General features: G+C 43.6%; 3 protein-coding genes across 5 annotated transcripts; 1 reads left to right on the top strand and 2 right to left on the bottom strand.

The window, feature by feature from the left end:
• Window positions 1–565: 565 nt before the first annotated feature.
• On the bottom strand, window positions 566–2,796 carry ndufaf4 (NADH:ubiquinone oxidoreductase complex assembly factor 4). Its single transcript, XM_023810213.2, has 3 exons — window positions 2,593–2,796; window positions 1,922–2,016; window positions 566–1,250 (listed from the first exon to the last, which is right to left on the bottom strand). Exons 1-3 carry the CDS (start codon window positions 2,762–2,764, stop codon window positions 945–947), a joined length of 573 nt encoding a protein of 190 aa, XP_023665981.2. The 5' UTR covers window positions 2,765–2,796; the 3' UTR covers window positions 566–944.
• On the top strand, window positions 2,017–5,275 carry LOC140580890 (uncharacterized). The gene is made up of 2 exons (XM_072702591.1): window positions 2,017–2,155; window positions 3,951–5,275. Exon 2 carries the CDS (start codon window positions 4,093–4,095, stop codon window positions 5,107–5,109), a length of 1,017 nt encoding a protein of 338 aa, XP_072558692.1. The 5' UTR covers window positions 2,017–2,155; window positions 3,951–4,092; the 3' UTR covers window positions 5,110–5,275.
• A 90-nt stretch (window positions 5,276–5,365) lies between these two features.
• dse (dermatan sulfate epimerase) lies at window positions 5,366–24,867 on the bottom strand. Of its 3 annotated transcripts, XR_002838039.2 has the most exons (7): window positions 24,657–24,850; window positions 22,141–22,598; window positions 17,600–17,853; window positions 11,381–11,620; window positions 9,354–9,561; window positions 9,068–9,271; window positions 8,543–8,682 (listed from the first exon to the last, which is right to left on the bottom strand). XR_002838039.2 is itself a non-coding variant. In XM_023810189.2 (6 exons), the coding sequence occupies exons 2-6, from the start codon at window positions 22,557–22,559 to the stop codon at window positions 6,942–6,944; spliced, it is 2,862 nt and encodes a 953-aa protein (XP_023665957.2). In that variant the 5' UTR covers window positions 22,560–22,598; window positions 24,657–24,867; the 3' UTR covers window positions 5,366–6,941. The 3 variants fall into 3 exon arrangements, 2 of the variants coding, with proteins under 2 accessions (XP_023665957.2, XP_023665958.2); XM_023810189.2 differs by lacking the exon at window positions 9,068–9,271 and having other exon boundaries at window positions 5,366–8,682; window positions 24,657–24,867; XM_023810190.2 differs by lacking the exons at window positions 9,068–9,271; window positions 24,657–24,850 and having other exon boundaries at window positions 5,366–8,682; window positions 22,145–22,279.
• Between the last annotated feature and the right edge of the window lie 381 nt (window positions 24,868–25,248).

The following is a 25,248-nucleotide window of genomic DNA, read 5'->3' on the forward strand; positions in this document are numbered from 1 at the left end:
GAGGAGCCTGTATGTCTCTCCTGTGCACATAACATCCCCTGTAGTACGTCAGCATCAGTCGAAGTCACCGCTGGGCCCCCGAGAAAGGCCCTTAAATTTTTCCGGGGATTGAATGACCCCGCTTTCTCATATATGATTGTCGTTGTTGATAAAAGCTTCTTCTAAATAAATAGTTTCAACCAGTTCAGGGTCAAGTGGGGGTGTCAAACACTTTGGATGGGGTGCCAGTCCATACCAGAATATATACTGTATATGAGCTTATCTACATATGCAACCACACCCAGGTCATCAGCCTGTCCCTGGCAAAATGCTTTGAGAGGAAAATCTACGTAGGCTGTGTTTGTAAAGACCACATCCATGGTAGGAACTGCATTTTGATCAAAACATCCACCAGAATACATAGTGACCCTTGAGCCACACTGGGAAATTTATCGATATGACAGCCCGAACTGCACATTGCTGAATTATAGGACAAAATTGGAGGACCTGAAGGAAACCCACTCAACATAAGGAGAACAAGCAAGGTCTTCTCACTGGAAGCTACAGAGCAATCCACTGTGCTACCTCAGTTAAAATAACCTTTATTTAATTGTTTAGTATTAAACTAAATATATTGAGCTGTTTTTTTTCTCAAAATAAGTGACATTACACACATTGTGATCACTGAAGTAACCGTGATAAATGTAATTTACATATAATTTATTCAAATAAAGTCAGACATCCATCCATCGCCCAAACACATATCCATCACGGGACAGCATACCTTCAAAGATAGTATTTCAGTCATACTGTAATTTCCACCCAGACACAAATTTCAATATTCTTCCTCACAAGTACTGTAAAGGAATCAAAGGTGGCAATATACAGAAAAAGTAACACAAACTTAAATACGGAAAAAAAATGTAGGGTAGTGTGAAAATCAGGAATCTCTCAAGGTAATGTTGCTAGCTTTCTTTTATCTGCTTCATGCCCTCCGACTTGGGAGGTATAATTTTAATATCAAATGGAACAAAAAATTCTAAAAGTCCCTTGGTATCCTTTAAGTCTAAAGAGTACTCTTGTGCTAAATTCTCTGGCGTCCAGGTTTTGGGAGAGTTTTTGTGCTGGTTGAGTACATGCAGGGCTTCCACGATGGACAGCTTGCCTTTTGGGACATCTCTGATGTCAGCCATGAAGCCGTAGGGGTTTCCAGGCAGGCTGAACTTCAGCGGCCTGCGTACCTCCGCTTCCATTCTTTTGGGCTGCAAGTCCTGGAGAAATTCATAGCAGAGGCTGGAGAGTCAGCAACGTCACACATTTTTGCTTCGTTTCACCATATTAGCAACCCGTGCATCCTGCTAAACATTTAAATAACTAAATACCAAGCACATGAATAACCGACTTAATATCTGGGTGAGTTTTTACCATCGCGTGCCATCTTCAGCTGTACAAGAAGGAGTAACGGTATGGAATATTCAACCTTATGTGGTGGCTAGTTTAATATTTACCTTACAGCTAAATGACAATGACACCCTGTCTGTATTATCAATAGAAGCCCATGTTTTAGTTAAATTATAAAGAATAAATAAGACTATATAAATCTGACAAATTCCATTCAAGGCATGATGGAGCGGTGGTGGTCTAATGGTTAGGGAAGCACCTTTGTAATTAAAAGCTTGCCAGTTCAAATCCCCAACCAGCCAATGTACGACCTGAGGTGCCCTGAGCAAGATACTGCTCCCCGGGTGCTGAATTAGCTGCCCCCTACTATGTCACATATGGGTTAAATGCAGGGGACACATTTCATTGTTATGAGCCATGGTGTGTCAACAACAACAACTTTTCACTTCACTTAAATTGCATCAAATATGCCACACCACTCCACACATACGTTTGACTTTGACGTTTTGACTCTTGACTCTGTTTTGACTCTTCAGCCTACCTGTGCTGGTGGCTCCCTGGACTCCACATACACAGACTTCAGCAAGGTCAGTAAGGGGTCGTTTTTCTTGTGGATAGATTCGCTTAACTCTGATGCTGAAAAGTGAACGACAATCGGTTAAATTATGTCAACGGCGAAGAGGGGGAAGTTTACCTATTTCCACTGCTGCCAATTTTGGTCAGCTGGCTGGCGTGAGATTTTCAACTCGAAACAAGTCTGGACACACATTCACATGTATGTAAGAGTTTTATTACCTTGTAAATAGTCTGTAGGGTTTGCAAACTGCCCGGCGCTTTTGATGTAGCTAATTTTAGGTTTATAATGGAATAATACAGATTTGCCATAAGATTGCTTGCGTGACCGTTAGTCAGAAAGCGCGTGCATGAGAGTTGACAACGCTGCCATTACAGGTTATAGTATAAACATACATACAAAAATATGCTGCTTTATGTCTTACCACGAATGTCAAAGCGAGCGACACAGTAGCGCCACTGCAGCAACCGAGCGCCCTCCAAAAGCTACCAGACAGTAGTTATGTTACTAACACTACTTCGATAAATAATAACCAAGCCTGCCAATAAAAAAAAAACTCATTCGAAATCACATGACATTTTTAAAGGTGAAGCCATAAGCTAAGCTACAAGGATGTGATATATATAACGTGAACTTACTTTCATTATTTTGTAAAGAAGAATGTCGTGGGGCAGCTAAGGGTTTGACTTTACCAATTTCTTTGTGAACTCGGTTTTCCAAGTTAAAATTTCTAAACACCCGTGTTATCCGTGACCCCATGATTTCCTTCATAAGATTCAAACCTCCTCCGTGAAACTTTATGGTCACCATCCATACTTGTGTACGGGGTTCCGCAAGGCTCAAACTTCATAACAGTGATAACGTCTGTTTTAGAGCGGCCCCTAGTGTATAGGAGGACTTTCGAATTCTAACAGAAGTGCGAGCAAAAATAGACATTATGTTGAACTATCAAAATGATACATCTATATATGTATATATATATATATATATATAATAAAATATAAAGTATTGAGACAGATTATCGAAAGCGAACGGCTATAGTGTAATGTGATATGAAATAACATTAGCTTTTCATGAGGCATATTTTCACCAGCAGATGGTAGCAAAATCCCAATAAATAACGATCCCCGCTAAACACGACTGGCGGATCATTGAATTTAGGGAAAATCTGCCGGTCGATATGTTATGTTGACAGAATTTAAGACATTAATTTAGTAAACGAGGTTGAAATCCTTTTCAAATATCTATTCCCCCAAAAGACTACTGTTTACCATACTGTGTAAATATTGTTATTCATTAATTTACATTTGTCTAAGGGGTTCTTTTGGGTGAGTTTGTATTGAAATCTTCGCATGGTCACAGACCTCTCTAGTGGCCTGGCTTGTCTTTGTAAATACTGCTTGATTGGCTGGGATGCAGAAGCGGACATCTGGTAATAATCACCATTTTAGGGAAAACACTATACAGAGTCTGTTAAACTAGATAGAGGGTAGGAAAGTCAAGCATTCTTCACCTCTTACGTCACCAGCCTTACAAAGTATCCCTCCTTTTCTGGAAGAAATGTAACGTTTTGTAATTGTGAATTGTGCAGAGGGGTTAACCACATCCAGTGGCTGTATACCACCCCTACAAACTCATTTTACAACAGCCTTTCATCTGTATCAGTGGCTTGCTTCTATTTTGCCAACCGTGTTGTTTTGTTTGACTTCTAAAGGGGTTCAAACCATTGGCTGATCTATAAGCCGTACTCTTTGTAGACAGAATGTCTGGTCAGACAAATTATTTATGATGCAGTAATTAAGTGCATGGATACTCGGCGCCGTAGAGTGGTGACGTGTTGAATGCCGCTCCTCGCAGATTTGTCTGTTTTGCGTATATTTGCGTATATTGTCCTGTTTGTAATGTCTAGTTTTACGGCCAGCGAGTAGTCTAATCCAGTATGATAGACAAACACTCTTAAATATTAGCGAGCAATATGGAAAAATTGCTGTTTTAGACCCTGAGGTGACTTCACTACTCACCCGCGAGCACATCGGCCGACGCGACCCAGCTGGAGGCACACGAAGGACGCGCGAGCGGAGACGGGCCGAAGGGCTGGGGTGCAAGTCAGACTGAAACGCCGCGGACTACAACCACCGATGCCAAGCGTTTTCCTGGCAAACGTCCAGTCCTTGGACAACAAATTGGACGACCTCAGAGGAAGACTCCTATCCCACAGAGAACTGAGGAACTGCTGTGTTCTCTGCTTCACGGAGACGTGGCTGACCGAGAGCATCCCAGACCATGCAGTCCAACCGGAGGGGTTCACAATCCATCGGGCTGATCGGACAAAGATGTCGGGGAAGAAACGAGGGGGTGGTGTGTGCTTCCTCGTCAACAACTCGTGGTGCACGAACGTGGAAATTATTGCACGGAACTGCACTCCGGACCTCGAGTACCTGCTGATAAAGTGCCGGCCGTTCTCTATCATCAAGTTTGCTGATGATACCACCGTTGTGGGCCTGATCAGCAACAACGACGAGACGGCCTACAGAGAGGAGGTGAGACTCTTGGCAGAGTGGTGCCAGGAGAACAACCTCTCTCTCAATATCAGCAAAACCAAGGAGATGGTTTTGGATTTTAGGAGGCAGGATGCAGTTCATCCCCCTATCCACATCGGAGGAGGTGCCGTGGAAAGGGTCAGCAGCTTCAGGCTCCTTGGGGTCACCCTCAGTGCCAACCTCAAGTCCTCAGAACATACAGCAGCGGTCACCAAAAAAGCCCACCAACGACTTCACTTCCTCAGACGCCTAAAGAAGGCTAGGGTTTCCACCAATGTCCTCACCAGCTTCTACAGGTGCACTGTGGAGTCCATCCTCACAGGGAGTGTTGCGTCCTGGTATGGCAGCTGCACTGCTCAAGACAAGAAAGCTTTGCAGAGGGTGGTGAAAACAGCTCAGAGGATCACAGGCTCACCACTCCCTGCAATAACGGACATTTATAACACGCGCTGTCTCAGGAAAACCAAGAGCATCCTGAAAGACCCCAGCCACCCTGCATTGGCACTTTTTACTTTCCTGCCATCAGGCAAGAGACTCAGGACAATTCACTCACGCACGACTCGACTCAGGAACAGTTTCTACCCCAGTGCCATCAGGCTATTCAACAATCAGTAATTGTGGTAAAATCCCTTACTGTGCAACTTCCTCCACACTATGCACTGTCACTGTATATTATGCACACTCAAACTATGCAACTTAGACTATTTATTATTATTATTGCTGCTACACCACTTTGTCTTTGTCTTCTATGTCTTGTGTGTATCTTGTCTTATGTTCTGTCTGTGGGGGGGGGGGGGGGGTTTCAAGTAAGAATTTCATTGTGCTCTGTATGCTGTACTTGGTACACATGACAATAAACTTCAACTTCAACTTCAAGTTGTACAGAACATGAACTTTTATAAATTCCTGATTCAGGCACTGAAGATATAAAGAGAAATAAAAGAGGAATATGATTAATTATTTAATTAATTAGACATAAGTTTTTTTTTATCTAACGAGATTTGCTACGGGTTACACTGTGGACCTGGGGAATGTCATTTTGTGCCATTCGACCTCCGTCTGGATGGCAAAACAATAAACACCTTTATCTCACCTGACTTTGGCCCAGGACAAAATCCCTGGAAGCACATAACATGATATACTGAGGCATACATGTTATAAAACACAAAGTCCAGTACGGAATGGCTTCCATGCCTATTCACAGTCTTTGGGCCATATTTGAACCTACATTACTGCTTATAAAGCATGATATTTAGCACTAAACATACATTTATGCTGTTACATTGAGTCGAGTACTTGACCTGAATTATTTCCATAAAATTACCGAGGCTTATAAATCACAAACTTGCCGCCGTGCTTGTATGCAAGTTCTGTAACAAGCCTGAAGATCCACTGTTGTGAGACTGGCCAGTGAACAGACACGCTTTCAAGGAGATTGACGGTTCAGAGCAACAGCAAAACGAATTGCAATGACGTCCGTTAAGATCTGACATTTTGTTATTCATTAATATGTGACTTAGTACCGATTTCTTCTAGATAAATCCATACTGACAATATTTATTTTACTGACATACTATGAATGGTGTGTATTCACGCAATGCTTTATATCAGCTGCTTGGAAAAAAATATAAATTTATTGGGGAAATTTTTCTTCTACGCTTCACTTCTCTTGCTTTATTCACATGTAAATTTTAAATAAACGTAACTGACTATATAATAAATGCTAAATCACAATCAGTGTCAGGTGTTTACGAGGTGCCACACTGGTAACTCAACTTTACATGCTGCATGGAGTTTGAAGCCTGAAAACATAACACTCAGTATTATAATGACAGGAAATAAATATATCAATATAGGAAGGCACTTTGTCTATAAACACAATACTGCATTTCAGTTTAGGGTTGGCAGTTGTGGTGTCTTCTGTACAACAAAGGCAGTTTGAAGTAACCAGCTTCTCTGCCTAGATTAACAGGAAATACTTTAATGTATTTACAAATTCACTAAGATTTAAAAACAAGATCCATGACTCCATGAACATTTGCATGTTTCTGCTTGCGTTTTCATTTTTAATAATAAAAAAAAAAACATAAAAAGACCAAGAAAATATATTTTCATAAATTTACATTTTATATTTTCTACAAAGACATTGTGCATGATTTCCATGGAAATTGAATTTTAGTGGCCAGCCTTGAAGATTGTCACTAGGAGGCAGAATGTCCAACCATATGGGAAAATTTATACCCAACTCCACTCAAGAGCTCCACAGAAGCTTTTTATCTCAGAGGTGATCCTGCTGATCATGGTATTCTATCAATTCCTATTTGGAATTAACCATGTTTCCTGGGTTAGGGAGGCTTGGCTCAGGCTGAGGTGTGCAGAATATTCCACCAAATGTGACATTTCAGTAGGTCTGTAAATAGACATTGGAAGACCACTCAGAAATGACATCAGCACTGTTCCTGTGAACAGGAGGAGTACAAGCAGAGCAGGATGAAGCTGTCGATGAGAAGAATGCCGTAGAAACACCTCTGGGTATGCAGACTTTGGGCCTTCTGAAAGCGTGTCAACAGCACGGCCAACAATATGAAGAAAGTGCCGATGTTTAAAATAAGGAAGAGCCTTATGTATGAGGTGGAGCTTGACAAATCTTCACTCTTTGGTGTAGCCAACATGTGGACTTCAGAATATCTCCGCCCTTTAATTAAGCCCCCTTTCCTGTTTTTGTGGGTGTCTACATAATCCACGAAGGCCCTAATGTCACCATCCAGTTCCTCTGAGTTATCTTCATACACATGCTTTATGGCTTTTTGCCGTTCCTTCTTCTCGTTTGCCTCAACCTGTGCAAAGATGTCTGGCAGACCGCCCGGAAGCTTCTCACTGACACTTCCCTTCTTAGAGTTCTTGGCCTTCCCTTGTTTCTTGTTGGCGAACATTTTTCTGATCACCTCTGTCTTCTTTCTGCCCGAGGACTGCAAAAGACGTTCAGCCGTCTTGCGAAAGCTCTCGGTGTTGAGAACCCGGGCAAGTATCTGACTCTCAAGCTGCTGGAAGACTGGCTTGGCGTGCTGCAGGTGGTCCTCCACCAGACTGGCATACTGGTCCACCTCGGCGGGGGAGCTCTCCTTTACCGCCGCAGACTTTGCAAAGATGATCTTCTTGTGGTCCTCAAGGACCATGGCAAAGAGAGGCTTGCTGGTAACCTCCCCTGTCAGCAGGTAGATGGTGTACGTGTGTTCATCAGTGGCCAGAAAGATGTCCACACGCTGATCATCCCCACGCAAGCTGAAGCTCTGGACATCCACGCCAGGCCCGAAGAAAAGAAATGCCCTTCTAGTGTTCGACTGCCTCAGTGGCATAGTCACATTGACATAGTTAGAACCGTTATATGGGTATCCTCGAGGGTAACTGCGGTAGCCCAGTTCCGCCTTTTCGCTGTAGCCCGTGTCATCCATCCAGAACATTTTGTATAAGTCATCCCCGTTCCGGATGAAAGCCCCATGCACGGTATCTTTTAGCGTTTCTTCAAAAGGCACATCAGTATTGTGAAAGAAGGTACTCATGGACTTCAGCGGGCTATCGCTCTCCAGATAGATCTGATCGACTAAGACCAGCAGCTGAGGCCCGAGAAGAAGCAGGTTCCTCTGGAAGCTCCTTATCTTCAATTCAGGGTTGTAGGCAGCTTTGCCTTCTCCTCGAATGAACACCATGCCCTGTCTCACCAGGGCTGCCTCCACTCTGCCATGGGAGTCAGCAGCCAAGCCATGTTTGTACTTCAGCCATTTCGAGTTGCAGGCTTCAGTCACCTGACCCTCCCATGGTGGAAAGCAGCTCTCTGAGACAGCTGGGGAAAACATCACCACATTGTTGAGGAAAGTGTATTTCGGTCCATAGAGGGCCTCTGTGATGAAGGGAACGCCATTAGGAGCGAAGGTGAACGAGTTCTGGTCAGGGTGCTCGTGTCCAGCATTGAAGTTCCTCCAGCCTTTGATCCAGTCCTTGTACTTGTTCATGTGAACAATGTCATATATCGCACGGCCTCCCAGTTTCCCTGACTTGAAAGAGAGAAACGTGCGGTTAACCCCGGAAGGCAGCGCACTTCCGTAGGTTACAACTCCCCAGTCTTCAAAATAATGCAGCTGTGATGTGTCGAAATCAGGAGGAGGTGTGGAGGTCAGGTTTGGGTTATACCTGGAAAAAAATAAAGAAAAACATTACTGATGTTGTCCAATGGTAGCAGAAGCCACAGAGCATTTGCAGTAAAGCAGAGAAGAACCACAGTCCTTGTTTGAATGTTCGAAGGTTTAAAGTAAATCTAACCATCTGAGAATTTCTTGTTTAGATGCTTCCGAAACAGCAATAATTATTGCCTGACAAGCTGTGCAGCTGTACCTAGAATGACCTAAAAGGGCTGCGAGCAGAGTGACCATCGTTATTTGTGTTGATCCCTTTCACCTGGTCCTTATTACCAGTGTCCTGACATATTAGTCTGTATTCTGCAATTCATTTGGATAGACTAGAGTCCCACCCACCAACTTAATTCTGGATCAGAACATCTGAGCCGTGATGTTCTTACTTGTGGAATGTTTCTCTTTACTCTGAAGGCGTTCTGCTGTCCCTGGGATCTCCCTACTCCAACCCATAAGCAAAAAAGATCCATAAGGACGGTTCTGGCCCGTTCGGAGCTGCCAACATGACGTAGTTCTGCTTGAGCCGACGAAAGCCTTCCATCAACCTTGATTATTTAGTGTTTGCTCAGTTTCACATTGTTTTTTGTTTCCTGGAGAAACATCACAGATGGCTTCCATTTAGATGTTCTGGTATGAGCTTAGCAGAGCCGTAACTGTGGCATGAGCTCTTACCAAAGGAACTCCGTGTGCAGCGTGCACCACCTTTGGCCCTTCCCAGGCTGTCCCGGCCCCTCCACCACCCGGCTCTGACGGATGGCGTCGGCCAGCCAGTTCCCGCTTCCATTGCGCATAACGTAACGGTCTAGAAACACCAGCTGGCTCTCTGGACCATAGAACCAGTTGTAGTTGGAGTCTGCAATAGCTACACTTCTCTGGAATCCTGAAGAGAAAAAAACAGGAGGGATTCTGGACCACTTACTATTTCATTCTTAGAGGCATTTTGTATAGTCCCGTGACAAGAATTAACATTTATCATCATCATTAACAAGAATTTCTTTGCTTAATATTGAGGCAATACACTGCAGTGTCCAACAAATTTCGAGATGATTAATTTTTACACTACAAATTAAAATGAGATAAAGTATACAATTTCTGCACCCCTTAAGTCATAAAGAAAATGTTATAACTGATTTGATATCAGTGCCATAATCATTATGTTAGTTAACAACCCTGCCTTTCATGCTCAAAATATTTTAAGAGACACTTGTTAATTTTCTTAAACTAAGGGATTGAGAGTTTGGCCTGAAAGCATTATCTAACCCAGCAACTGCAATAAATATTTACGCACACAAATCACTCACAAACCAGATCAAGATGAAGTCTGTACTGCAAGAGAAGTTGTTCTCTCGACTTTGTTTTCACACCTACAGCCACACCATTTATCGGTTACTAGTCACTATTACAAGTCATGGAAACTAAAGGCTTTTTAGAACATGGTCACCAAGTTACCACAACAGCGCTTCAGCCGGTTTGATTTGGAACATCTAGTAGACTACTGTCTTCATCTATACAGACTAGCCAAACAGAGCCATGTGTAGAGAGAGGGCACCCAGACTTCTGCACACAGGCTATGATAATACAGCATCATCCACGGCGTGGAGACCCGACTGACTCACTGATGGACTTTGGCTTGACCCTGACCACAGCTTACGGCGAGCAAGCCCACGTTTTTCTTTTCAGCAATGTCAGCATGCCCTGGGGGTCAGGAAGTTTTTGGTTCCTGTCCTCTGATGTCATCTGGCTGTCGTCACCTCTGTCCCGCATGTGAGGAGGCAGAGTGGCCTGTCTGACGCCTGTGTTTGTATCCTCGTGCCAGACGGCGATGGTGGCTGCGGTGGAGCCACAAGCTGCTCGGGCCTGACCCTAACCCTCTCTAAAGGGCGCCTTGGTGGGTTTGGAGGCCCTGTCTTTGATCAGAAAGTCACCGGTTTGACTCCCACAGTCGGCAGAGTGATGTCACCATAGGGCCCCTGATTGGGCCCCTGATTGAGGCCCTAAACCCCCCGCAGGGACTGTCTGACCCTGTTTTTTCAATTGTATGTCGCTTTGGATAAAAGCATCTGCAAAATAAATAAATAAAACTTTCACCCCGGGATGACCCCCCCCCAAGCTTTCAAAAGTTTCCAAGGAAGCACAGCAATGACACCCCCGCACATGGAGAAGGGGGTCATCACTTCTCAGCCTGGGAGCTTAGAGTCCGAAGGGTTTTTATGAATTATCTGCTTACAGTTGACAATATGACGTAGGTATGATAAGATACGTCAATGACAGCTCAGCAGGGTTGGGGGGGGGGGGGGCTATCACGGAAGCTATGGACACAAGGCAACACATACTGTAACCCAGCACAGGGCATCAAACCATTGCAGGCACACGAGCCATTCACACCTGCAGACTATTTGGAAATTGGTCATGACAACCCAGGGAGAACATGCAGACTATACTCACACAGCTATGGCGGACACTCAAACACTGGTTTCCAGAGATGTGAAGCGACCAAGCTACCCTGCCACAGCACCCCTGCCACAGCACCCCTGCCCCACCCCTTCAGGCTCTGTTGCTTGTAAATATATATATTCTAGTTGCCTTTGATAAATGAGGGTTTGCAATTATGTAAATGTGTGAAAATGACAGCAGCAATCGGCCCTGGCTCCCCGGGACTCGCTGGTGTGAAGGCAGCACACATGGGGCACAGCGCCCACCTGGAAGGACGGTCCGGTACAGGAAGGAGAAATGCTTCTGGAGCCAGGGGTGGCTGAAGTGGCCAATGGCAAAGTGCCTCTGGACCAGGAACATGTACTGGAAGAGGGAGCGCGTGGTGTAGGTGCCGTAGGCGACGCCTTCGTAGAGCGACCCGTCTGTCACATCCTGCAAGAGCACCAGCGACTTCTCCATGATGGCCAGGGCCTGCTTGGTCCAGAGGTAGGCATCCTGGAGGTAGCCTTGAACAGAGGGGAAGAATTTTATGAAAGAATGTACAGCAGGCAAACCATACAGCTGTACGGGGTCTGGGGGGCGGGGAGGGGAGGTACAAGTTGGCATCAGATTGGCGTACACTGAGGCGGCATTTCGGGTACACTGCGGCGGCATTTCGGGTACACTGCGGCGGCATTTCGGGTACACTGAGGCGGCATTTCGGGTACACTGCGGTGGCATTTCGGGTACACTGCGGCATTTTGGGTATACTCTGGCATTTCGGGTACACTGAGGCAGCATTTCGGGTACACTGCGGCGGCATTTCGGGTACACTGCGGTGGCATTTCGGGTACACTGATGCGGCATTTTGGGTACACTGTGGCATTTTGGGTATACTCTGGCATTTTGGGTACACTCTGGCATTTTGGGTACACTGCAGCATTTCGGGTACACTGCAGCATTTTGGGTATACTCTGGCATTTTGGGTATACCACAGTGTTTTAGAATCTTGCCAGCAAAATCAGCAACATTTTATCATGCCCCCCTGCCATGATTTTATCGTCACGATTTCAAAATACCGGAACAGCTCTGTTTGTGAAAACACAGTCAAAATACTGTACACCATATAATCTCTGGACAGTATGGCTGTACGAAAAATCTGATACCGCACAAGTCTATACGTATTAAGTCGACAACACAGGTAGTTCACAATTCCGTGGGATATATGGGTTTATATGTATATGAATCCAGTTTGAGTTTCTCAGTTTAATTAAGGTTCTCAGCGGTAGCCCACATTCTAAACATTCTCCAGGCCGTGCCGAATGAATATCCTTCAGTTCCTCAGCGCCCTCTGGTCCCCCCCAGGGTGGGGCATGTTGCACTCACCCACAACCCAACAAGTGTTTCGTTTCAGGCAGTAAACCTCAGAAGGCGTGCACCAGCCATATCTGAACATCAAAACAGGACCACAGAGAATTGCTCAAACACCATCACACCACACAGGCTCGCTAACTCCACTCTGACAGGCCTAGACGTCTCCAAAAAGGTTTTTTGAAGCATTTCATTTTCCACAAGCTCCCTGTAGCTTTCTGTACTGTCTACTCTGAAAGCGGCAGTTGCCATAGCAAGTACTACAGCTTCCATTTCACAGAAGATCCTTCGTTAGATGGTTGGTTTCCAGCCATTTGAAAGTCCCTGCCATGCCTGTGCACGGGTGAGCAGAGCAACACACCCCATCCACCCTCTCTGGAGAATCAGCAAGGCGATGGGATGGCGGACACATGCAAGCAGAGGTCAGTCCCAGCTTGACCTCAGGTCAATTATAGCATTCTCACCTGACTCATATACCCCAGTCATAAGGCATTTTATCCTGCTCTATCCCAACTAATGAGGCACAAGTTGGCCGTCCTGCTTCACATCGTGGAAGGACCAAGGACGTGATTACTCTTAGGGACCGTGGACCTAATTACCCTCAGAGAGGATTATTAGCTGCTGCCTCACTAAGGGCTTGCGGGGGCCGTTAGTAACTAGAGTCAGCAGTGCATCAGTAGTCTGGGGGCCTTGCGATTAAATGCTCCTCATCCATTCCAAGATCAAAATCAGTACCAGACACCGACTGTGGCTGAGAAACCGGTCTGGATACCAAAATATGAACACAAAATTCTTCTGGAGAAAAAAAGATTCCAGCAGAACTGCAAGATATTTCAGTTGCTTCAATCCAAGTCTCTCTCCGGCACGAAAAGAAATAATGGAAGTTTCCAGCGTGGGCAGGAGGGTGACGGTCACACTAGATTAACTAAAAAGGTACAAAAACACACACATCAAGTCATCTGCGTGGAACCTCAGTCCCCATAAGGGGCTGGCGAACTGGCCGCCCTGTCCTCTCTGACTGGGCAGCCATCTTTGTTACCTTAACAGAAGAGGTGCCTGTCACTGCAGGATCTGAGTTAACGGTGGATCTGAGACCCGCATGCGCTGCCGACTTGAGTCAACCATGTTAAACTATTAAAGTATTAAACTATTCAAGTAATGAAAGACTTGAGACCATCTGCCAAACCTGCACCCTTACCAATCATAGAAAGTTAACACCCATCTCATGTATTTGCATGGATTTTCAGAAAACGGCTCATTACCTATAATTGTCTGTATTTACGCCAGCAAAGCCCCTCACGGGAACTGGGCATATATGTTTTTGGTATTTGGTTTGCTTTTACTTAGTTTTTAGTTTTAGTTATTTTTCAGTTAGTTTTAATTACTTTTGTATTTGGCTTTCAATGCTCGCGCATGCGTGACGCGCATCCACGGCTGACTCAGATCCAGCAGTAACAGCACCCTGTGGAACACTCCGGCGAGGCAGACATGCTAACACACGCATGCAGAAAGACATGCGAGGCGAACAGATGTGCATGAAACCGCCGTGAGTGAAAAACTGCATATATAATTAATAGTAAATGAAAATATATGAATAGGTTTTTTTAAATTAACTTATATGAATGAGAGCAAAATACATAAATAGGCTCTGCAAAATTATAAAATATGTAAATGTATTATGCATGTAAAAAATATGTATATGTAAATGAAAAACAAATGTGTCAAGATGACATTAATCACTCCGAATAGCCTAACCACTCACTGCTCACAGGCTTTCAGTCTCAGAATAACATTTTTAAGGCCATGCAAGAAGAATTTTGTTTTTGCATTTTTCCGGGGAGCAGCATCTTGGGAGTTAGAGGACAGGCTGCAGCTGGAAAACGAGTGTGGATTCTTCTTGGCTTACAGAAAACTCACCGAATCGCAAGCAGGAGGGTCGGGATTGCTCTGACTCAGCACTTTACCGCCATTGTTTAATACGCCCCCGCCTTTGCTCGCGAAAAGGGACCCTGAGAGTTTTCAGTGATCTGCATTCAGCTTGCTGTCACTTCAGCATCTGTTTGGCACCTGCGCTCTTTGGTTTGAATCTCACATCGCTGCGATTAAATTAAATGACTATGCATCGCACTGGAATGAAAGAAAAAAAATTGTGGTTCTTTTTCTTTGCACTGGACTTGATGAAACAGGTCAGAAAAACAGGTCAGAAAAAGGCACCCTCACAAACCCACTCAGTCTCTCCACGAGAGCAGGCGCGTGGGAGGGAGGCTACAATGACAAACTGCTCCACTAGGAGTATCAAAGCAGGACAACTTTAAACAAACTGAACTGAAATTCCTGTTATATTTCAGTCCTGAAGTAGATTTATACACCGGATTTATTCAGATAAATGCATTTAAAATATGTAAAAATGACAGTAAGCAACTGAAAGCTTTAAACAACCTGGTTGTGCTAGCAGAAGAGGCTACACTGAGCTGCGGCTCCAGGCTCGAAGTTTCTAGACAACGGCTCCTAGATTCAGGACTGAAGACCCATAAAGCAAGGAAGAAGCCCTTCATTAATGAAGCAGCGAAGAGCCAGGCTGCAGTTTGAGAAAAAATACATAAATAAAATACGAAAATAAATAAAATACGACAATGAGGAAACACTTGGCCGAAAACCGAAAGACATTATTATGCAAATATTTTGTACCACTGCTGTTATGGCTGGGAGTGTGTGTGCGTACCTCACTAAAGTCAAGGCACTGCAATTGCATCAATTAATATTCATGCTTCAAAGAATATATCAATTACAAAACTATGAAAATATTTATTTAGCACCAAATGCTGACATTCCAACAATGGACAATATAAAATAAAATTCTAAATAAAATGTTTTACTTGGCTCTACTCCTGAATAACCTACAGCCCTATAACTGACTGCTGAAGGACTGTAAAAACAAATATCTTCTCTCATAAAACACAAAGTTCATTAAAGTCAAGTGCATTTTAACGTGCTCTGTAGGACTACCACTACAACAAAGTGCATTCAGAACACGTGCTTTAAAAACTGCTGAAAGATATAATGGCTTCTCAGCGAAGAGGTTGAAACGGACCACGGAGTGGGGAAAAAAAAGTGCATGTTTTACTGAGACCTACTCGGACCCCCTGCACTTCATCGCGTCTGTACTTGATCCACATTATAAAGATCTTTACTTGGATGTGGGGATAATGCAGTGTGCACGAGAAATGATCCAGGCTGCCTTGGATACGGAGAACATGCTTAGATACGGAGAAGCGGACAGCACAAGAGAGGGAGCGCAGAGCTCAGGAAAAAGGGCTTGTCTGTCTGCACCAGATGAGGGTTCACGCAGCCTTGATGTTTGATATGATCCTCCAACAGAGTATCCCAAATAACAGGTGGGCTACTCTGTTCTGACTTACTTTCTCGTCCTTTCAAAAACGTCCACCACAGACGGAGTGAGTGTGCTGGACGGGACTTTCCTCTTCGGGATGTTTTGATTTCATATGATAAATTAATCCCTTCGTTGAAAAAGTCTTTGCAGATGCAAATATATATAGTATCCAAAGACACATACCCATATATTGAGAAGTGAAATTGAAAATTTTGCTGAGGTCCCTTTATATATTATATATTAGAGATGCACCGATTGCAAATTTCTTGGCCGATTCCGATTTCCCAATTTACAGTAAGTGTGACCTGCCGATTCCGATTTTTGCCGATTCCGATTTTTTTAAAGAACTGTAATGAAAGCATATGACATTCATTTAAATTTATTTTATAATAAAATAAATGATTAAACATGACAGGATCTTCTCACAACAAAATAAAAATATAAAATAAAGTGTGTTGTAAGGTATAAAATAAATTCCGGTATACTGTATAACATTAGTATAGTTATACTAACAAAAATCTTTTCCCCAATGAAATTTTTTATAATAAAAGAAATCCATAAACATTACAGATCTTCTCACAACAGAATAAAGTGCTCTGCACCTTGAAAATTTAGAAATATATAACTAACAACTTACTAACAAATATCTACTTTTCCTCAATAACTATTATTATGGAAGAATTTTCAAAACATTAATTACATGTAATTACTCTCACAACAATAACTTTAATAACAAAGAGTGCACTCTCTTAAAACAGGTAGAAATAACAATGCTAGTACTAAATGCTATTACTTGAACATTAAAGGCAAGTTTTTCTTGACCAAGAGAAGCATTTCTGCATTGTCACCAGTTAATCGGTTTCTCCTTTCATCTACCACATGTCCAGCCAAGCTAAACAAGCGCTCACTTTCGACACTTGTACATGGAGCAGAGAGATAGGCTTGGGCAAGTTGAGCAAGTGCAGCAAAACGCTATCATTTAGCTGAATATGCCCAGTTTGAAAAGGGGAAAGTGGCTAAAGCTAACGTGCCGAGTTGCCCAGCAACAGAGGCGAAAATGCTTTGACCTACTGTAGGATCAACAAAGATCGTTACCCTGCACTTGCTCAACTTGCCCAAGCCTATCTCTCTGCTCCATGTACAAGTGTCGAAAGTGAGCACTTGATTAGCTTGGCTTTAGCTAAGTTGTTAGTTATATATTTCTACATTTTCAATGTGCAGAGCACTTTATTCTGTTGTGAGAAGATCTGTAATGTTTATGGATTTCTTTTATTATAAAAAATTTCATTGGGGAAAAGATTTTTGTTAGTATAACTATACTAATGTTATATACCAGAATTTATTTTATACCTTACAACACACTTTATTTTATATTTTTATTTTGTTGTGAGAAGATCCTGTCATGTTTAATAATTTATTTTATTATAAAATAAATTTAAATGAATGTCATATGCTTTCATTACAGTTCTTTAAAGAAATCGGAATCGGCAAAAATCGGAATCGGCAGGCCACACTTACTGTAAAATCGTAAATCGGAATCGGCCAAGAAATTTGCAATCGGTGCATCTCTAATATATATATATATATATATATATATATATATATATACCCACACAGACACACAAACGCGCACACACACACACACACACACACACAAACATAGATACATATGATGTTTTACTGCACTTGTACAGTGACAATAAAGGTATATTCTTCTTCTTCTAAAGTTTGTCGTCAGACTCACCCTGGTTCATCATCACGAGGCTGCCCGTCAGCAGAGCCACGCAGTTGGTTGGCTGGTGGTTGTGCAGATACTGGAAGCCCCAGCCCTGGCTGTAGGACTTCTCGTACATGTAGCGCGTGGCGTTGCCTATGGCCTGCAGGAAGTGCTCCTGCTGCGACTTGCTCAGGTACTCGTAGAGGAAGTCATAGGCCGTGGCGAAGCCGACCAACGAGTGGGCTAGTGGGACCTCGTCCCAGGGCGCATCCTTCACCAACCTACGGGAAAGAGGAAGCAAGCAGGTCAAGCGTGCACCAAAACTGCACGGCCTGAAGACACTGGCTTGTGGGCCGGCAAAAATCCAGAAGGTAGCTGTCTGTAACAAGTATAGGTCTCTGCAGGCTGGAGTAGCGGGCGTGTAAAAAGGTGGGTGTGTCTGAAGATGGGTGTGTGTAAAGGTGGGCGTGTCTAAATGTGGGCGTGTCTAAAGGCAACCTATACAATAGAGCAGGTGTGCCAAAAGGTTATTCCCATTGGCCGACAATGCTGTCAATAAACGTTATTTCAGAAAGAGACCAGATATTTACCAGACATACACAGCTCCGTAAAAAATTATGAGACCATTCTATATTTAGAAAAAGACTGCTGGCAGAAGGCTACACTGCGAGGCAGGCTGCTTCCAGGCTCAAAGTTTCTAAGACAGCAGTACACAAGAACAAGGTGAAGCAGGAGACACTGGCAATAACCAAACACCAGGCAGGTAGAGGGCAGAAGCAACTTTCTACTGCCAGAGATGACGGTCAACTTATCCAGCAGTGCCTCATAAATCGGAAGATGACCTCAAGTGACCTTCAAAAAGAATGGTAAACATTAAGTGGTATGAAGTGCACTGCTGGGACAATACATGACAGGCTCCTAGAAGCAGGACTGAAGACCCCTAAAGCAAGGAAGAGCCAGGCTGGAGTGTTTACCTCACATAGGTGCAGACCTGTAAACTTAGAAATGAGTGAAACTGAAAATTTTGCTGCAGTCCCTTATTTTTTCCAGAGCTGTAGGTTAGGCAATAACTATGACTAACAGATATCAGTAATTAAATTCCCGTTTCATATTTGTTCATACAGCATAAGACATTTCCTGTGCTTGTTGAAAGTTAGCGCCATACTTCCAGAAAGCGCAAAGGCAATTATGCACATGGTTCCACCTCCTTCGTCACTCTCTATTCCTGGCAACACACCTACCTTTAGACACACCCACTAACCACAAGTTTTTTTGTTTTTTTTTGGGGGGGGGGGGGCAGTGGTGGTCTAATGGTTAGGGAAGTACACTTGTAATTGAAAGATTGCTGGTTCAAATCCTCACCCAGTAAGGTACCACTGAGGTACCCTGAGTAAGGTACTGCCCCCAAGCAGTGCTCCCCGGGCGCTGAATTCGCTGCCCCCTGCTATGTCACACATGGGTTAAATGCAGAGGACACATTTCATTGTTGTGCACTGTCAACAATGATCACTGATCAACAAAAAAAAACAAAACCTTTTCACATGCCCCCAAACCTTTGGCCACACCCACTAACCTTTGGCCACACCCATTGACCTTTTGACATGCCCATTGACCTTTTGAAATACCCCCAAACCTTTGGACATGCCCATTGGCCTATTGACACGCCCACAAACTGTTTGGCACGCCCATTGACCTTTCAACATGTCCATCAAGCTTATGATATGCCCATTACTCTCGTCTGCAGGAAAAACTCCCACTAAAATCAATTTAGTCTGCATTACACAGCAGATTGGCAGGTACAGGTAATTCCACTAAGCCAAAACTAATTTAACAAATGTCCAGATATTTAAATTCTACACAGAAGAAGATGCAATAAAAAGAATACTGTTGAAAATGGATTCTGTACATAACGCGGAGAAAAAAAAGGGAAATTTAGTGAAGTTCTTCTAGGTCAAATATCTTAAGAAGTTACATAAGTTCTTCAGCTGTCCCCTGGTAATCAGCAGCAACAGCTTCCAGAAATGAGCTACTCTGCCATCTCAATGTGCAGCTCTCTGAAGGGAATAAAGAAAACCTTTCTTTTGTAACACACTCTATAAATAGTTACTTTCTGAAGCAGTCAGAATTCAAACGCTGGTTTTGTTCTTTTTTTATAAGCAAACATCAAGTAAACTATATCTTTCGAAGATATTAAATCACGTTCAAAAATTCAAAGCTTCCAGAAAAATATTGACTTTGTATCAGAAACTTTACATTAACTTGAGGACAGAGTGTTTGTATTTGGACTGAAACTTCTGGACTAGCTAAAGTAAAAAGCATTCAGCCAGCTGACCATTTAAAACAAACAGTGATTGTTCTTTGTACCCATATTTTTATTTATGGGTGTGACAGAAATTTACAGCCAAATTTTGACAATATTTTGGCCAAACTGAAAATCTAGTATGAATGTAGCTCAATTACATAGTTATCCACCAAGAGCATTGATCCAACTGTCTGTCTGTCTGCCTGTCTGTGTCTATCTGTCTGTCTGTCTGTGTCAGTCTGTCTGTGTGTCTCTGTCTGTCTGTATCTGTCTGTCTGCCTGTCTGTGTCTATCTGCCTGTCTGCCTGTCTGTGTCTATCTGTCTGCCTGTCTGTGTCTATCTGTCTGTGTGTCTCTGTCTGTCTGTCTGCCTGTCTGTGTCTATCTGTCTGTCTGTCTGTGTCTATCTATCTGTCTGTCTGTGTCTATCTGTCTGTCTGTCTGTGTCTATCTGTCTGTCTGCCTGTCTGTGTCTATCTGTCTGTCTGCCTGTCTGTGTCTATCTGTCTGTCTGCCTGTGTCTATCTGTCTGTCTGTCTGTCTGTGTCAGTCTGTCTGTCTGTATCTGTCTGTCTGTCTGTGTCAGTCTGTCTGTCTGTCTGTGTCAGTCTGTCTGTGTGTCTCTGTCTGTCTGTATCTGTCTGTCTGTCTGTGTCTCTGTCTGTCTCTCTGTCTCTGTCTGTCTGTCTGCCTGTCTGTGTCTATCTGTCTGTCTGTCTGTCTGTGTCAGTCTGTCTGTGTGTCTCTGTCTGTCTGTATCTGTCTGTCTGTCTGTGTCTCTGTCTGTCTCTCTGTCTCTGTCTGTCTGTTTCACTCACGTTTTAGATTCAGAGTCATTACATTCAAGCCATTCTCTCTGTCAAAACTTTTGTTACTTTACTTTATACAAAGGAACATATTTGTCATCACCAGGCGCTGTTTTAATACCTTTGCTCTAAAATAAATACACAAGGATGATGCTTAAAGCCGTAGATAACTCTGTGTTTACGGATCAGTACATGAAACTAAACAGCAAACCACAAGCCTGTGTTCCAGTCTGAGAACCCGGTTACTGTCCACAAACCAATGGCTGTATAATTTAAGGTCAAAGACAACTGAAATGCGGTACTTGAGTCACTTAGTTAAGTGTTACTTGTGAGATTCTTAGACCATAATAAAGTGTTAGTGAGAAGAGAAGAAGCCTCATATTCTGTGATGTTCAAATTTGATAACATTTGTTTCGAGGAGTTAAATTTTCCAACGGGGAAGAGATGTCTCCAAAGTGAAAAACTGATGATTTAGTTCAGAAATTTAGTTAAAAATTAGTCTTCTTCTTTCCAGACATGGCTTTCTGCTGACCTCATATAACTTAAAAGGGCAACTATTTTCAAAATCTTTACTTTCATCTGTTCTTCCGAAGGAGTTAAGAAAGGACTCATGCTGTGAAAAACACACCCTTATGTCAACTTGCTTTATAAAATCTTTCTAAGTAGAGGGAGGGAATTCTTTTTTTGATAGTTAACAGTGCAATAATCAGCGAAACTCAGCAATGAGGAAATGTGACATAATGAAACTGAACTGAAACAAGTATGACCACTTCCTTTGTTTTTTCAGAGAAACATAAGAGGACAGTCCGATTTCATACAGCAGAGCTGACATGAGCAACAGAATCAGTTAAATAAGGAGACTGTTCTCTATCATGCGGGGGGGGGGGGGGGGGGACATTTTACATTCACTGCAGACGCATCCCAGCAGCCCGAAATCACACAATGTCCACCCCTACGATCCAGGACATTCAGTTCACATCGCTTAATTTCCTATTCAACGTTAAACTCGGGCTTCAAACTAAGCATATTTCCTGCATCAAACATTATTTCCCTGCCACAGATGAGGACAGGCACTCAGAAGGAATTCTGTCCATATTTCCTCTCAGAGTGATAAAAATAGCTTCCTTACTAGAAATGCAGCGAATGTTGACAAAGAAACATGCAGAAATGTACATTAAATTTAATTATTATTAAATAATAAAACCTCAAATTTAATGTTAATATTAAATATATATATGATTTAGCTAATGATTAATATGCAATATACTTAAGTGCTTCAACCACATATTATTCCAAAATGTTTAAATTCCAATTTTGATGAACAACATTGCCGGGGAATATTGCTCACTGGTGAACACATTTTATGAGTGTTTAACGCCAAGTGAAATAATTGCCCCTGGGGGTAAGAGGACACAGGGAAACGCCTCAAAGCGGGGAAAGAACAAGGACAGAAAGTATACCAACTAGGCTGAGCCGCCATCCTCTCCATGTAGTCGCGGGCCAGGTCCAAGGCGCCGACGCGATGTGGGTACAGGAGACAGAAGATGGCCAGCAGGCCCAGGTTGTTGCCGTAGACCTCGTTCCAGCGGGCGCTGAACTCCACGGGACTCCAGGGGGGCAGGTAGTCTTCGGGATGCTCCAGCATGGCTTCGGCCGCCTCGCGGATCCGCCCGGCTAGCAGGCGGTGTGTCCCCGCCGCGTCCCGCTGCAGGCTCTCCACCTCCGCCTGCCCGAAGTACAGCATGGGGTGCCCGTCATAGCTACCCCCCAGGAAGGGGATTCCTCCAGTGGGATCGACGGCCCCCAGGGTGCCGGCGGCTGCGGCCCACAGCAGACTTATGAAGAACTCCGTGGGAGCTCCGCGCATGTACGCCCTCATGCTGTCATCAGAGAGGACGGCTCTCCATCTTCCGGCAGGCTGGCAGCGAGACAGCGGAGGAACGGCGTCGAAATGTGTTATTCCAAGTCGAGAGAAGATTTGTCATTTCAGCCGCGAATGAATACAGAGTGAAACTAAATAAGGTTACAGCGCAACATTCATGACGGGACAGACAGTGCTAAAGATGGAATTATACACTCAGAAAACCATAACAGGCACCTGAGGGTGAGCAGGCCGCCCCTCTTACAGGAGGTGCTGAGCGGCTCGGTGGGCTAAGCCTCTGTCTGTGATCAGAAGGTTGTCAGTTCACGCCCTGCCCTTGACAGAACAGTCACATGTCTGTGGGCCCCTGAAAAAGGTTCCTAACCTATAACTGCTCCAGGGGCACCAGACCACAGCTGACCCTGCGCCATCACCCCAGATTTACCATCAATTGTATGTGTGTCTCATGGAGATGAATTCTAGGCCAGTGGATATTGCCTTTTGACAACAGGTGAGATTTCTGACATGATCTTTGAAGTCTTTGTTATGGATCCAGTGAGTTTACCCTTCATTTAGGAAGCAGGTAACAACAAAATTATGCTGACTCTGACCTGGGGCCTATATTACGAAGTGGGGTTACTGGTTTATTGGGGTAACTTGTCAGATTTAAGGTAGTCTGAGCAAAATGTAAGTGAATGAATATGAAGTCCATTTAAACTGTGGTACCTTAAATCCGACAAGTTACCCCGATAAGCCAGTAACCCCGCTTCGTAGTACAGGCCACTGTAACGCATAACCTTACCATGATCTTCCAAAGCATCCAACCCCGCCCAACATATCAGGGTCCATCAGCCTCCAACGCCCTGATTCATCGTCTTATGCTCATATAAAAGTTGGCCTGAATATCGCTCAGACGTCTCAGCTACTGGGATACCTCCACTCCTGCTGCAAAGCCCGGCAGCCGCCCCGCGGAGCCTCCTAAGGAGCGGATCCCAAGCGCACATATGAGAAGTATTGATTCGTTTAGGTTTTAAAGAAAACAGATGGCAGGACCCCGCCGTTCTCCTGCCATAGTCTGGCCTCTTTGATATTTATGTATGCAGGGGGAAAAATTCCATTCTCCCTGGAGTTTTAGATCTGAAACAGAAGCAACAGTTTTTGTGCTTCTACTGCCTTACAAATAATTAATTGTTATATTATTATACTCCAACAGGGAAAATCTTAGATTATTATTTCCTAGAGACAGACTAAATTTTGGTAAGGGGAGGGGGGGGGGGGTGGCTTTTTCAGGATCCAGTTGCCTTTCACATTTTTGAGGCATGTGTGTTCTTGACTGCTGGACACACAGTAAACCTCAGTTAAACCAAATCCTTGCTTAGTTTCAGAATCTCCCAGTAATAGCTACCGGAGAGCGTTTGTCATATTCTTCCATAACTAAGCATTTTACCGACCGCCCAAAGCACCAATTACCCTGGCTCCATGAACGCCCTTAAAGCCAAATAAAGGTTAAATAACTTTATAGGCCTTAGGATTGTACGACCCTTATATACATAACAGTCAAAAATGTACATTACTTACCTTAATGGCCATTCGTGTGGCATTTGACAAACTCAGTATAATATACTCCAGCTATAACACCAAAATCCACACGCACACAAAGGCTTGTGTCGGAGTACAGAAGAATGCTATTTAATTTCAACAAGTGTAATAGGCAGAATAGTTCGTTACTGAAAAGTTCGTTCTGAAGTTCTGTCTTTGAAAACATTTTTTTTAATAGTTTTTCAGTCTCACCACGTCCTCACAACTGCTTATCTTTCAAGCCGAATAGTATTTCATTCTTAAATACAGTCGTTTTGTGCCACTAAAGTGCTGCAGATACGCGCGGTTTATAAAGCGATATATAACTGAACCATCGCAACACTAAAGCAACACTAAAGCAGTCCGTTGTTTATTTACTTTCGCCCAAGAAATTAATAATGGCTTTTTAGATAAACCAGCTTCCCCCCGGCTAAATATCTAAAAACAATTAACGGTTGAAATGTAATCTCCATCCTAAGACTTCAAAGAAGCACTGGTATTTTAATCTTAACTAAAAACAAATAGACTTTTGATTACCTTAACCAAGTTGTGTAGCTAAATTTGCGACTCCGATGCAGATGTTCCCTATGCCATTTGTTTCAGGCGTGATCGGCGCTTTTCTCCCCCATTATCGCTCCACAGATCGATGCATGTTGGCTCCCGAAAGCGGGGAGATGGAGCTGCTGCGGAGGGAAGGTCTGCGCTGGGGGACGCACGTCATCAGCGCCGGGCTTTAAGGAGGAACATGCGGGAAGTTAGCGGGTCGCGGGATTTACAGCTGACACGAGAGGAAACTTATTCTCCCCACACATATCATGTGTAAGAACCGTTTAGCTTACTTGCAAAGTTTTTCAGTCGTGTCTCATCACCCTAAAACAATTCCGTTTTTTTTTTCTTTGCATGTCATGATAAAACTGTAATGGCGTAAGCAAATCAGTATCTACAGAAATGTAAGTTACTAAAAAGACAATACGACAATGATGGCAGTGCTGCATATCCGCACCGCATACAGCCCCTATACCTGTGCAGTCACTCGGCGTTTAAAGCGCTGTCTCGTCCTTGCCAACATTTCGCACCCTTAAAATTACGTTTTAAAAATGGGGTTCCACTCTTTGGGTGTGAGGTGATT

This window comes from Paramormyrops kingsleyae, chromosome 19 (genome assembly GCF_048594095.1).
Source record: "Paramormyrops kingsleyae isolate MSU_618 chromosome 19, PKINGS_0.4, whole genome shotgun sequence".
In the NCBI taxonomy this organism is placed as follows: Eukaryota; Metazoa; Chordata; class Actinopteri; order Osteoglossiformes; family Mormyridae; genus Paramormyrops; species Paramormyrops kingsleyae.